At 36.2% G+C, this 13,817-nt stretch overlaps 1 protein-coding gene across 2 annotated transcripts in view; it reads left to right on the top strand.

Annotated features, from left to right (window-relative positions):
- Dbt (dihydrolipoamide branched chain transacylase E2) overlaps positions 1 to 12,912 on the top strand; it is a 43,538-nt gene extending 30,626 nt beyond the window's left edge. The window contains exons 6-11 of one of the 2 annotated variants that reach the window (XM_005339685.5): positions 712 to 928; positions 1,158 to 1,324; positions 5,334 to 5,411; positions 7,314 to 7,505; positions 7,632 to 7,703; positions 11,376 to 12,912. In XM_005339685.5, coding sequence (XP_005339742.1) covers positions 712 to 928; positions 1,158 to 1,324; positions 5,334 to 5,411; positions 7,314 to 7,505; positions 7,632 to 7,703; positions 11,376 to 11,543 — 894 coding nt within the window. In that variant the 3' untranslated portion in view covers positions 11,544 to 12,912. The remainder of the gene's footprint in view (positions 1 to 711; positions 929 to 1,157; positions 1,325 to 5,333; positions 5,412 to 7,313; positions 7,506 to 7,631; positions 7,704 to 11,375) is intronic. The other variant, XM_078026817.1, reaches the window with a different exon arrangement.
- The last annotated feature ends 905 nt before the right edge of the window (positions 12,913 to 13,817 follow it).

The raw sequence follows: 13,817 nt of genomic DNA, 5'->3' as shown, positions 1-13,817 counted from the left end.
CAAACTTGTGTTTATTTTTATTGAAATAGAATTAAATATTTTGTACTAATGTTTCCAAAGCAACCATCAAAAAAAAATAATTTGAGAAAGCTTTTATATGATTATTTAAGCTATTATATGTTTAACTGGTAACCAACATCAAAAATATTAGTCTAAATTAGTTATAGTGTGTATTCTTATTTAAATTCTCAGTTCTCCCCTTTATGTATGTAGTCTCTAAGAATAGAAAAACTCAAGAAAGAATTAGGAAAGAGCCGAGTGTGGTGGTGCACGCCAGTGGTCCCAGCGACTCAGGAGGCTGAGAAAGGAGGATTGCAAGCTTGAGGTCAGCCTGAGCAACTTAGTGAGACCCTGTTTTATAATTAAAAAGTAAAAAGAAAAGTAAAGAGGCCTGGAAATGTAGCTCAGTGGTAGAGTACCTCTGGGCTCAACCCCTAGTGCCTATATAAGTAAATAAAGTAAAATTATGGATGAAATTTAAAAATATTTGACTGTTGAAAATAAGTTTTTCATGAATAGCTATGGGTTACATATAAATACCTCAAAACTATTAGGGCAAAGGAACAGTGTTACAAAAGTAACAAGTGATTACTTATGTAGGGGAGGTGTGTCATGTCTATTAAGATGATGAAAATGTTACTTCCTATACTAATTTATTCAGCAGAGAGAGAGCAGTTGTATTTTTAACGTTAAAATGTATTATTTTTTTAGATCAAGTTGAGTGAAGTTGTTGGCTCAGGAAGAGATGGCAGAATACTTAAAGAAGATATTCTCAACTATTTGGAAAAGCAGACAGGAGCTATATTACCTCCTTCACCTAAAGCTGAAATTATACCACCGCCACCAAAACCAAAAGACAGGACTGTTCCCATACCAATATCAAGGCCTCCAGTATTCACAGGCAAAGACATAACGGAACCTGTAAAAGGTAAAGTCCTAACAGTAACACACAGCAACAGTACGTTTGTTTAGGAGGAAGCTACTTTAATAGATGCATGTCTATAATACAATGTTTTTAAGACTTACAAAAAGGAAAGTTCAAATTCAGCATATAATTTATAATAGCTTTTCCAGAAACACTTCAATTGATATATAGTTAATTTCTGAAGAATGATACTATGTCAGGTTTATAAGTAATATAATTGAATGATTTCCAGGCTTTCAAAAAGCAATGGTTAAGACCATGTCTGCAGCCCTGAAGATACCTCACTTTGGCTATTGTGATGAGGTTGACGTTACTGAACTGGTTAAGCTACGAGAAGAATTAAAACCTATTGCTGCAGCTCGTGGAATTAAACTCTCTTTTATGCCCTTTTTCTTAAAGGTGAGATTTCATTTGTTTCAGACATGTTTGTGAGTAGGATATTGACTTTTTTTTTTTTGCAGAAATGCAATGTGCTAACCAGATTTGAATAAAATATTACATCTCACCATATCGTATAGTTAGAAAAATGTGCAGGCACATTATTTTTTGCCTAAAAACTTATAAAATTGGAATTGTGTATTATATTCTTATCTACTTATTTCTCTGAACATGGGGATGGTGTTGGGGGTTGGAATTATCCTGCCAGTTAGGTAAAGCTTTTAATTCTGAAAGGATCACAGAAAAGTCTGCTTTGAACTACAATGAGATTTGGTATTGATTTTGTATATTGCTGACATGCATTTATTTTCATTTCTTCAACAAACTTAGGTGGAGGCTTCTGTAAATCATTTCTAGTGTCACAGGTGTTGGGGCCAGTTTACAGTGAAACCATCAGCTGACCTTGAGCAACTCATAGTGTAGCTCACATTAATGACCAGTGTGAAGTAGCTACCATGTGGTAGGCTGTAGTAAGCATGCCATGTGTAATATCTCTTAATCCTCAGAGTAATCCTGACATGTAAATATTACTGACCTCATCTTCTTTTAAAAAAAAAATTTAGGCCTCCAAAAGATTGAGAAACTTGTCAAGGAAACATAGCTAACCATAAAAAAACTTAAATTTCTGGTCCTGGTCTATTCTTTATTTTTTTTTTTTTAAGAGAGAGAGAGAGAGAGAGAGAATTTTTTTAATATTTATTTTTTAATTCTCGGCGGACACAACATCTTTGTTGGTATGTGGTGCTGAGGATCGAACCCAGGCCGCACGCATGCCAGGCGAGCGTGCTACCACTCGAGCCACTTCCCCAGCCCCTCATACTGATGTTTCTATCTTCTTGCTACACAAGACTGATCTTCCTTAAAACAAATTATTTTATTAGTTCCTGATTCTTTTCAGGGGTTCTCCTTCTTTGCCTCTAGGATAGTTTCCAAAATCCTTATTGTGACATTCAAATACTTTTAAGTTCCTGCTGTCTACATCTCTGTCTTCTCTCACATGGTCGCTGCCTCTGATAGTCATAGTAAGCTATGCCTAGTTGGTGGAATATATAATTCCTTCTTAAATGCCACTCTTCTCTTGACCAAATACCTGCACATCCTAAATACCAAATTGTTCAGATATAAACTCTTCTAGAAGCTTCTGTGTCTGTCACTGTTTGAGTTAAATACACTTTTCTTTCCCCTTCTAATGTATATATCTCAGTGTATTGCCAGTGTTTACTTGGTTGTCTCTCTGCTGGACACTGAGACTCATGAGACAGAAACCATTCTCTTTGAGCAACCATCCTGACAAGTAAGTGCATGCTGTATAGAAATGAGATATAGTAGATGTCGGTAGGTGAAGGAAAGCATCTGGACTCTGTGACAGCTGTAGGGAGTCAGCTGTCGAGATGAGGCAGTGGAAATAAGTGGAAGATATCACCCAAATTGTGTGTGAATTAGAAGGTGGTGAAGGATTACATGGGGATGAGTAGAAGTTGAATTGGCAAAGAAAGTTGACGGTGAGTGGAGATAGACCAGGAAAGAGTTGCTTAGAAGCCAGGTTACTGGTTTCTGTTGCTATACGGCAAACTACCCTAAAATTTAATTATTTAAAAAATAGCTGTTTAGGGGCTGGGGCTGTAGCTCAGTGGTAAAGTGTTTGCCTTGCATGTGTGAGGCACCAGGTTCAATCCTCAGCACCACATTAAAAATAAATAAAGATACTGTGTGTTCATCTACAATTAAACAAATATTTTTTAAAAATAGCTGTTTATTGTGTCACTTGAGTCTTCAGGAGAGTGAGTCTGCTGACCTCAGCAGTGTTCTCATATCTGTAGTCAGCTCATAGGTGAGCAAGGGACAGGCTGGTATGGAATGGCCTCCACAGGGATGAATCCTTTCTCTTCCACATCTCTCTTCTCCCCAGCATGCTCACCTATAAATGGTCTCAGCACTGGAAGGGTTGACAGAGAAAGCAGAAATGTGCAAGCCCACTTTTTTTTTTTTTTCCCCAAGACCATTTTTTCCCCTAGCTCTGCTGCTTCAAATTTGTTCTTATCTTTGACCAAAACAAGTCACATATTTAAGCTCAATGCTTGATAAGGCACTATTAAGGGCCGGGAGGCCAGGAAGAGTGGGACCATTGATTCAGCCTCTCTTGCCCCAGAGAAAGGAGGAAAGTAGATGGCAGTTATGTGCTTCACAAAGGTTAAACAGGACAAGGGTAGCAATGCTGTTGGAGTAATCATTGGGAAGTTGTGAGTGGACAGGTGGAAGAAGGTATTGTTGAGGTACAAGTATGATTGCAGTTCATTGGGAATGAATAGGAATTGAAGAAGAGGAGAGACAAAGAAATTCCCCTGGCCTTAGGGGAAGAAGAGTTGGGTTGGGAGGCAACCTTGAATAGCAAGAGAGTGCCACCATGTTTTGACTGGCTTTTTCTTACTGCCTCCTGGTGACAGCATGTCTATTTGGAAGCTAGAGTAGACCAGTTCTTAAATATATTGGATCTCTTTTATTGCCATTTTTCTTTATTGTTCCAGTCTAAATGAAATATCTGATAGATATTTTGAAAATAAAATTTAGTGAACTTTGTTTTAAAATAGCATATAGATTTCAGAATGTTTAAAAAATACTATAAGGGCTGGGGTTGTAGCTCAGTGGTAGAGAGTTTGCCTCACACATGGGAGGCCCTGGGTTTGATTCTCAGCACCACATAAAAATAAAGATATTGTGTCCACTTACAAGTAAAAAAATATTTAAAAAAATACTACAAAATATTTATGTAGGAGGAAAATTACCTAATCTATGGGCATGTGTCTTATATTTTCTTTTTACAAATTTGGGTTATGCTCAAAAAACACTGTTTTTTTTTTTTTGGAGGTGGGGAACATGTACTGGGGATTGAACTCAGGGGCACTCAACCACTTAGCCACATCCCCAGCCCTATTTTTTTTTCTTTGAGTTGTCAATGGACCTTTACTTTATTTATTTATATACAATTCTGAGAATCAAACCCAGTTACTCCCACGTGCTAGGCAAGCACTCTACTGCTGAGCCACAACCTCAGTCCCCTTTTTTTGTATTTTATTTAGAGACAGGGTCTCACTGAGTTGCTTAGCGCCTCACTGTTGCTGAGGCTGGTTTTGAACTCACAGTCTTTCTGCTTCAGCCTCCCAAGCTGCTGGGATTACAGGGTGTGCCACCATGCCTGGCTCACAACACTTATTATGTGTAATACTTTAGTCTTACTTATACTTTTCTACATGAAGAAGATAAAAGTTATAGTTAACAAATAAAATGCTTGCTAAAACTTTCAAGTCATAAAAATTCAGGAATTTGTAACAAATGTTTTCATTGTATTTGACCTTCATTGATCTAATTCCTTAACCCATCCTATCTAAACTAATCATTATGAAAGATTTCCATAACTTTCCTTAACTCTAGTTCAAGTATTTTATTTATTTATATATTTTCCTGTCAGACCACAGATCCAGACAGAAATAACAAAACAACGCAAGTAAACTAAGACTTTTAATAGGTCTAGATGAGGGCAGTAGGGAAGTGGATTCTTTTTAAGAATAATCTTAAACAGTTTAATTTTGCTGCCTTTTAAGTTTAATACAAGTCACGACCACCAAATACAAGTGAACCTCGATTATTAAATCCTGCATGGGTGGAGAAAGCTATTGAGAGTATTTTGGGTACAATTGGGGAAATCTGAATATGCGCAGTAGAGAAATGGTATTAAGAGAAAAAAGATGAAGGAAAATTAAAGGAGAAGGCAAAGAGGAAGACATAGAGGTGATTCAGTGATGCAAATTGGTTGAGAGTAACAGTGGAACTGTTGTGCCTCAGTGCATTAGGCTTGAGATTAAACTCAGCATAGATGATTCTCTCCTTCCTTCTTTTATATCTCTTATTCCTTCAAATTCCTTATCCTTTCTGAGTTCAAATGCTAACTTTGCATTCTCTTTCTGTTAAACAGGCTGCTTCTTTGGGATTACTGCAGTTTCCTATTCTTAATTCTTCTGTGGATGAAAACTGCCAGAATATAACATACAAGGTTGGCTATGCAATGTGAAAGTGTCTGTTATAAATAGAAGATGATGCTTGTAGGTTAGAGAGACTTCCATCATACCTCAAATGGTAATCTTTTTTTATATAGAATTAAGGTATGGGATAAAACTGCCTCCCAAAAGAAGCAAGTCCCTCAAAGGTGAATTCCTAGAATTTTAAGAGTGAGAATAATTTAAACGAAAAAACTAATAAAATTTGAATTCAGTTCAAGTGAACTCTTCTGTTTGGAGTCATTAAGATAGAACTTTTTGTGGGATGTCAATCCTTATGTACATTTCTCATTAGAAACACAGAACCAGATATGAGCTTAGGGAATAGGGTGTAGTTCAGTAGCTCAGCAGTAGAAGAGCACTTGCCTAGCATTCACAAGGTTCTGAGTTTGATCCACTGCAACACACACACACACACACACACACACAGTGAGCTTAGATTCTTTAGGGGATCATATTTAAAATATTCCAATATGATTAAAATAGGCAATTGTATTTAATTTTGTTTTAATAATTCCTGACTATATATATATATATATATATATAAAACAAGAAATCCAGACAAAATAATGATATTTACCTTCAATTCCATGACATTAAAGTAACTCATTGTTTATGTTGAGATAGATGTTCTTCTGGGATTTCATTTTTCATATATTTTAGAAAAATATTTCAAATTTTTCTTGCTTCTTTTTTTCTTTTTTATGTAATGTATTATGGGCATTATTATATGTCAGTAAATATAGCTTTGATATTCAACTGATCAGTAACTTATTGATAAATATTTTGATTATTTGCAGTTTCTCAAACTTAAAAGCAATCTGTATTCAACATCCCTATTCATTTCTATATATTTCTGTATTTATCTCTTAGCACAAATTTTTATGAATGTTGGTACAGATTGTCAGCTCTTCTCCAGAAAATCTAAACCAGTTTACACTCCTACTAACAACATATGCCCCACTTTCCTACTGGCAAAGCAATTATCATTTTTCAAAAAAAAATTTTTTTAATTGTTTTATTTCTTGTCTTTTTCTTTCCTTTTTGCAGTGCTAGAGATTGAACCTAGAGACACTCTACCACTGAGTCATATCCCCAATCCTTTTTTAAAAAATATTTTTTAGTTGTAGATGGACACAATAGCTTTATTTTTTTATCTTTATGTGGTGCTGAGGATCGAACCCAGTGCCTCACACATGTGAGTTAAGTGCTCTACCACTGAGATACATCCCCAGCTCATATCCCCATCCCTTTTTATTTTTATTTTGAAACAGGATCTTGCTAAGTTGCCAAGATTAACCTTAGACTTGTATTCCTATTACCTCAGCCCCTTGAGTTGCTGGGATTACCAGTGTGTGCCACTGCACCCACCTCCAATGCTAATCTTTACTAGTCTCTCCAGATATAGAGGATATACAGGGGCTCTGAAAGCTGAACAAAATTATGCTTTTTATTTTTATTTTATTTTGAAAGATGGTCTCATAAGTTGCTGAGGCTGGCCTTGAACTTGTGATCCTCTGAGTTAAGGGCCACTATACCTGCTTAAAATCATTTCTTGAATCTGGGCACATGCCTGTAATCCCAGCGGCTTGGGAGGCTGAGGAAGGAGGATCATAGATTCAAAGCCATCCTCAGCAATTTAGTGAGGCCTTAAGCAACTCAGTGAGACCTCATCTCTAAATAAAAGTATTTAAAAGGGCTAGAGATGTGCTCAGTGGTTAAGTGCCCCTGGGTTCAATCCCCTGGTACCAAAACAAACAACAAAAAAAATTGTTTCTTATAAGTCATTGTCAATTTGGAGAAAGTAGTTGTTGATGGTTATTTTAGAAAATAGTGAAGTTTTATCCTTCCTTTACTTATGTATTAAAAGACTGTTGTATAATTTTTTTATTTCTTAGGCTTCACATAACATTGGGATAGCAATGGACACCGAACAGGGGTTGATTGTCCCTAATGTGAAAAATGTTCAGATCCGCTCTGTATTTGAGATTGCCACTGAATTGAACCGCCTCCAGAAATTGGGCTCTGCCGGTCAGCTCAGCACCAGTGACCTTACCGGAGGAACATTTACTCTTTCCAACATTGGATCAGTGAGTGATGATGTTCAGATTCATGAACCATCATTTAAAGTTTTGTTATGCTTAGTTAAAAATATAAAATGATATTTGCCGTTTGTTCTTTAAACTCTTAATCCTACTCTCTTTCTTTTTTTAAAGATTGGTGGCACTTATGCCAAGCCAGTGATATTGCCACCTGAAGTAGCCATTGGGGCCCTTGGATCAATTATGGTATGTGTATTACATAATTAAAAACAATTTAAAGCAAATTAGGGAAGTAAGCACAAAGTAGAGTTATCATTTCTAAGTTTTTCCTCTTACTTTGTAGGTGTGAGTTTGTGAAGTTTGGCTCAATCAGTTGTTTCTTCCTAATTGCAGGTAGCCCTGCAATTCTGGTGGCTGCTGCCATGGGCAATAAATGGTGATCTAGATTGTTTAGGTTCAGGTCAATCGAAATCTTTTTCTCTGTAAAACTGAAAGTCTGTACCCACCCTGCCTCCTCCCAGCCCCCCGCATCTGCCATTCTACTCTTTGCATTAACTACTCTTATACTTCATGTAAGTGGAATCATGCGTAGTTACCCTTTTGTGTATGGCTTACTTCATTTAGCATATAGTTTTCCAAGTTCATCCATATTGTAGTATATATGAGAATTTCACTTGTTTTTAAGCCTTGATAATAATCTATTGTATGTACATATTATATTTTGCTTCTCCATTCGTCTGCCAATGAATATTTGGATTGTTTCCATTTTCTTGTCAATTGTGAATAACACTACATGAACATTAGTACAAATATCTTCTCAGCAGATACATATTTTTTATTTTATTTTATTCACAGCACAACTTTTCATTTCTCTGGCTGTACACAATGTAGCATCACATCATATGTGCAGTCATACATGTACCCAGAGTAATAATGTCCATCTCATTCCACCATCTTTCCTGCCCCCATACCCCCTCCCCCTCCCTCCTGCCCAAAGTTCCTCCATTTTTCCTCACCCTCCCATTATGGATCATCGTCCACTTTTCAGAGAGAATATTTGGCTTTGGTTTTTGGGATTGGCTTACTTTGTTTAGCATGATATTCTCCAACTCTATCCATTTACCCTCAAATGTAATAATTTTATTCTCTTTTAATGCTAAGTAATATTCCATTGTGTGCATATACCACAGGTTTTTTTTTATCCATTCATCTATTGAAGGGTGTCTAGGTTGGTTCCACAGTTTAGCTATTGTAAATTGAGCGGCTATTAACATTGATGTGGCTGTGTTATTATAGTATGCTGATTTTAAGTCCTTTGGGTATAGAGCAAAGAGTGGGATAACTGGGTCAAATGGTAGTTTCATTCCAAGTTTTCTAAGAAATCTCCATACTGCTTTCCAGAGTGGTTGCACCAATTTGCAGTCCCTCTGGCAGTGTATGAGTATGCACTTTCCCCCATATCCTCACCAACACTTATTGTTACTTATATTCTTGATAATTGCCATCCTGACTGGAGCAAGATGAAATTTTAGAGTTGTTTTGATTGCATTTCTCTAATTACTAGAGATGTTGAACATTTTTTCATGTATTTGTTGATCGAAAGTAAAGAAGCAATTTAGCCCATTTATTGATTGGGGTTTTTTTTGTTGTTTGTTTGTTTGTTTGTTTGTTTGTTTGTTTGTTTTTTTGGTGTTAAGTGTTCTGAGTTCTTTATGTATTCTGGAAATTAATGCTCTATCTGACCTGCCTGTGGCAAAAATTTGCTCCCAAAATGTAGGCTCTCTCTTCACCTCATTGTTTGTTTCTTTTGCTGAGAAGAAGCTTTTTAGTTTGAAACCATCTCATTTATTAGTTTTTTATTTGATTTGATTATATTTGCACTTTAAGAGTCTTGTTAAGGAAGTCGGGGCCTAATCTGAAGTGATGAAGATTTGAGCCTACTTTTTCCTCTATTAGGCGCAGGGTCTCTGGTCTAATTCCTAGGTCCTTGATCCACTTTGAGTTTATTTTTGTGCATGGTGAGAGATAGGGGTTTATTTTCATTTTGTTGCATATGGATTTCCAGTTTTCCCAGCATCAGCCAGGTGTATTGTTAAATAATTGGTTTACCTATGGTTTCTTCAAGATATGAAGTATAGATCTTAGAAGTGTGACTTAATGTAGTCTTTGTTCAGTAGGGACAAATAGTATTTCATTTCTCTCTCCCTCCAGTTCATCTCTCCTTTCCTGTATTTTTTAACTATAAATTTTAAACTCCTTATTGCTAAATTGTCTAAGACGCCAAAACCTCCTTGATACTCAATACTGTTCTCCTTTTCTTGACTTTTTTTTTTTAATATTATTTTTAGTTGTAGATGGACATGGTATCCTTATTTATTTATTTCTTGTGGTGCTGAGGATCAAACCCAGTGCCTCTCACCTGCTAGGCAAGCACTCTACCACTGAGTACAACAGTCCCTTGCTTGACCTTTTAACAGTGATCCATTCCACTGAGTTGCAGAATATCTTGCTATACTGGTTTTCCTCCTGTCTCGATGCCCATTAGCTCTGAGTCTCCTTTGTTGTGCACTCTCATTTCCCCAATATCTAAACATTGGAGTACCCAAGCTAAGTTCTAGCTCTTTTCTTTATCTGATCCAGTCTCACGGCTTTAAATACCATTTACACACCTATGACTCTCAAGTTTGTATCTCCAGACTGGACCTCAGTTTTTAAATCCAAACTCACATATCCTGCCTGGAGGTCAATAAGCATCTCTGGTTTTAACAAATCTAGAACTAAGCCCCTGCTCTTTTTCTCTCCACCATCCTGTACCTCCTGAAATCTTCCTCATTTGTGAGTAAGAGTTCAGCTCAGACACCTCGGGTGGCTTTTCATCTCGCTCAGTCAAAAACAAGGTAGCCACAATGGCCTACCTAGAACCACAGGGATGCCACTTAGTGTGACCAGGGACCCCCATTGGGCTGCAACTGTTGTATCTAAGCCATGAGGCAGTAAGTACAGATGGAAAGGGTAGGCCTTGGAAACTTTTAAAGCAGTTTACAGAGTGATTTTGTATAACAAATCCAATAAGAAGTTGGAGCTAGTAATTTCTATTTCTTTTTTTTTTTTTTTTTTTTGGTATCAGGGATTGAACTGAGGCATTGGACCACTGAGCCACATTCCCAGCCCTATTTTATATTTTATTTAGAGACAGGGTCTCACTGAGTTGTTTAGCATCTTGCTTTTGCTGAGGCTGGCTTTGAACTCACCATCCTCCTGCCTCAGCCTCCTAAGCCACTGGGATTACAGGCATGCATCACTGTGCCTGGCTCTTTTTCTTTTTAATAGTTTACTTTTAGTGTGTTTTTTAAAAAATAGCCTACCATGGATTAGACATTGTATTTTAAGAGAAGATCCTTTACCAAATATAGATTGAGAAACACTGCCTTTCATGACGTGCCCCCACCCCACCCCGTGTTCCACTCTCACCCCTACCCTCCATTGTAGTCACCTTCCAGCTTTGGTTTTCCCACAACACTCTAGTTGGGCTTCCCTACTATCTCCTCAGGTATCCATAAGGCTCATTTCCTTCTTGTCCTCAGTGAGGGGGCTTGGAATCCTCAACTTTTTTGGGCTCTCCCAGGGTCCATAGAGTACCTGGCACATAATAGGTGCTTGTTAAATATTGATAAATATTTGAAATTGAGATGAAGTCTATGGTAGGTGTGGCAATTATATAGAGATATAAGATAACCTTGTAGAAACTGAATGCTTAGGGCACATCCTCCCAAAGATAGGAATAATAATAGTATTTTGGGATGTCTACATCATCTCTATCATAGAGAAGAGGGTTTGCCTGATTTTATACCACTGTCAGCAGAGTTTGACTTTTGAGCAATGAAAGTTTACCTATTTATTTGTTTTGCTTATTTCTAGGCCCTTCCCCGATTTAACCAGAAAGGAGAAGTATATAAAGCACAGATAATGAATGTGAGCTGGTCGGCTGATCACAGAATTATTGATGGTGCTACAATGTCACGTTTCTCTAATTTGTGGAAATCCTACTTAGAAAACCCAGCTTTTATGCTACTAGATCTGAAATGAAGATGAATAAGACATTCTTGAACTTTCTGAGCTTCCAAAGTATGTAAAGCCTCGTTGTGCCAGCACACATTCTTCATCATAATTTGTATTATAAATGATTTTATTATATGATCAAGGTTCTAAGGCACAATATTTATCACTATTATGTTAACTGTTTAATGAAAATGAGTAATAGTGTAATAGGTCTCCTGGGGCTGTCACATTTTATAGGTCAGAGTGGGACTTCTTGATATGGTGCTGAGGTCTGTGTGTCAGTGGATTGAAACTGACAAGAAAACAAAAGCAATGTTACTAACAGGCAAGTAGCCATATACACACAGCGTTTGCTTCTTCCTTCCTTCCTTTCTTTCTTAACTAATTCTTAATGAAACTTTATACTTAATTGGGGAAAGGAATTTGTATACCAAAACATTTTCCATTTCCCTATAATCATGCTTATCGATATATAAGTGCAATTATACTTCTTTTAAGATATTTGAGTATATATATATATACTCTTGCTCTGTGTAGAGAGAATCATGTATGAATGCCTTATTTATATAAATTAACATCTTTTAAAAGGGGAAATTATAGCCTAATCTTAATGATAGTTTTATAATCAGTAAAGCTGTTAAAGGTTTAAAGTGGATATACTTTGGCATTTAGTTGGGAAGAAACTTCACTTTCAACAACTTACTTCATGTGAGGAAAGTACTTTAAATGTTGCAGCTGCTGATTTTTTTTTTTAATTCAAAAGCCTGCTGCCTTTTAATTTTCTTGATTTTTAGCTACAAATAGATTAAGAAAAGAAAAAAGTGTCTATTCCATCCTCTATATCCTGAGTAGGAACATGAATAAAAGGAGAGAAGAGTCTGATGAGTAATTATGAACATAAAAATAAAATAATGAAATTTATTCAGAAAGGAAGGCTTCATAATGATTATTTTGTTAAAGGTTCACTTTAATCAGAAATATCAAGATGAATGTAATCTAGCATTGGGAATTGAATTCAGAAATCTGAGTTGTTTCTGATATTGTTCAATTGAATACTGTATGCCAAAATTCATTGTTCATGTGAAGTTTTGTGGCAGAAAAAGATCATTTTAATGTCTACTTAAATTTTTTTTCTAAATGGGAATAGTTTTTAAATCAAAATAATAAATTAAATAAATGCTGTTATTTTAAAAATTCAGATAATATGGAAGTTACAAACAAAATAAGATATAATCCATAGTCCTACCACTATTAACATTTTGATGTATCTATATGCTTATTCTTTTTATAAAAATTGGATCATAGTATATGTACTATTTGATCATTTTAATTTTTTTTCAACTTGTCATTATATTCTGGATTCCTATATGTCAATAAACAGTTCCACATTATCATATTTTAAATGACTGTATAATATTCCATTGATGTATTTATTATACATTCAGATATCAAACATCTACTCTATACTAAGAATGGTTCTAAGCACTGTGCACACAATGCCTGCCCTCATGGTCCCTGCCTTGATTGGACTTACAGTCTAATGAAGAAAACAGATACTAAAATTCATAAAAATAAAAATATAATTATATTTCTATACAGGGAAAAGAACAAGATACTAAGAACTATCTAATAGAAGTTTCTGAATCTAAGACAATCAGAAGATAGGTGTCGTATAATTTAACCAGTTCCCCACTGATGGGCATTTGCTGAATTTTAAATGAAGAATAACGTGATCAGTAAAGCCTTATCCTTTGCATAAAGGAGAAGGAGGCCTGAAGTAAATATGCAACATATTCGCCTGAAGGTTCAACATCATTGGCTCAAGAGAATTCTCATCATCTTGTCCTATATCCCATGCCAATGCCATTATCATCTCTGTAGTCTCATCCATCGAGAATTCAACAAAAGATTCATTCCCTGTTGTGTGTAGGACCTTCAGGATGGCAGGATCCCCTGGAGGAATGCAGAGGCAGGAGCCTGGCTCTGGCAGCAGTGCTATTCCACAAGGCTGTCCACATCCTGGGGTGTGCCAGGGGTGAACAAAGCTCTTGCTGTGTTCTTAGTGGTTGAAATTAAAGCAAAGCAGCCAGAAAATTCATGTCTTCCACTAATATGTCTTCACTAATATGGGACTAATAGCAGTTACCAGGGTTTTGTAAATGGAAAGAAAGCAAAATCATTGCTAAGAATGGCCAAAAAGGAAATCAAGGTTCTGTTCATTATGCAGAATAATCCTCTGACATTTGAAAATGAAGCACAACAGGGAAGGAAGTTTGAAAGTATCCCCCAGAAAAGCATATG

This window comes from Ictidomys tridecemlineatus, chromosome 11, assembly GCF_052094955.1.
Source record: "Ictidomys tridecemlineatus isolate mIctTri1 chromosome 11, mIctTri1.hap1, whole genome shotgun sequence".
Classification (NCBI taxonomy): Eukaryota; Metazoa; Chordata; class Mammalia; order Rodentia; family Sciuridae; genus Ictidomys; species Ictidomys tridecemlineatus.
The sequence above is the reverse complement of the archived record's forward strand: the minus strand, read 5'-3'. Positions and strand labels throughout refer to the sequence as shown.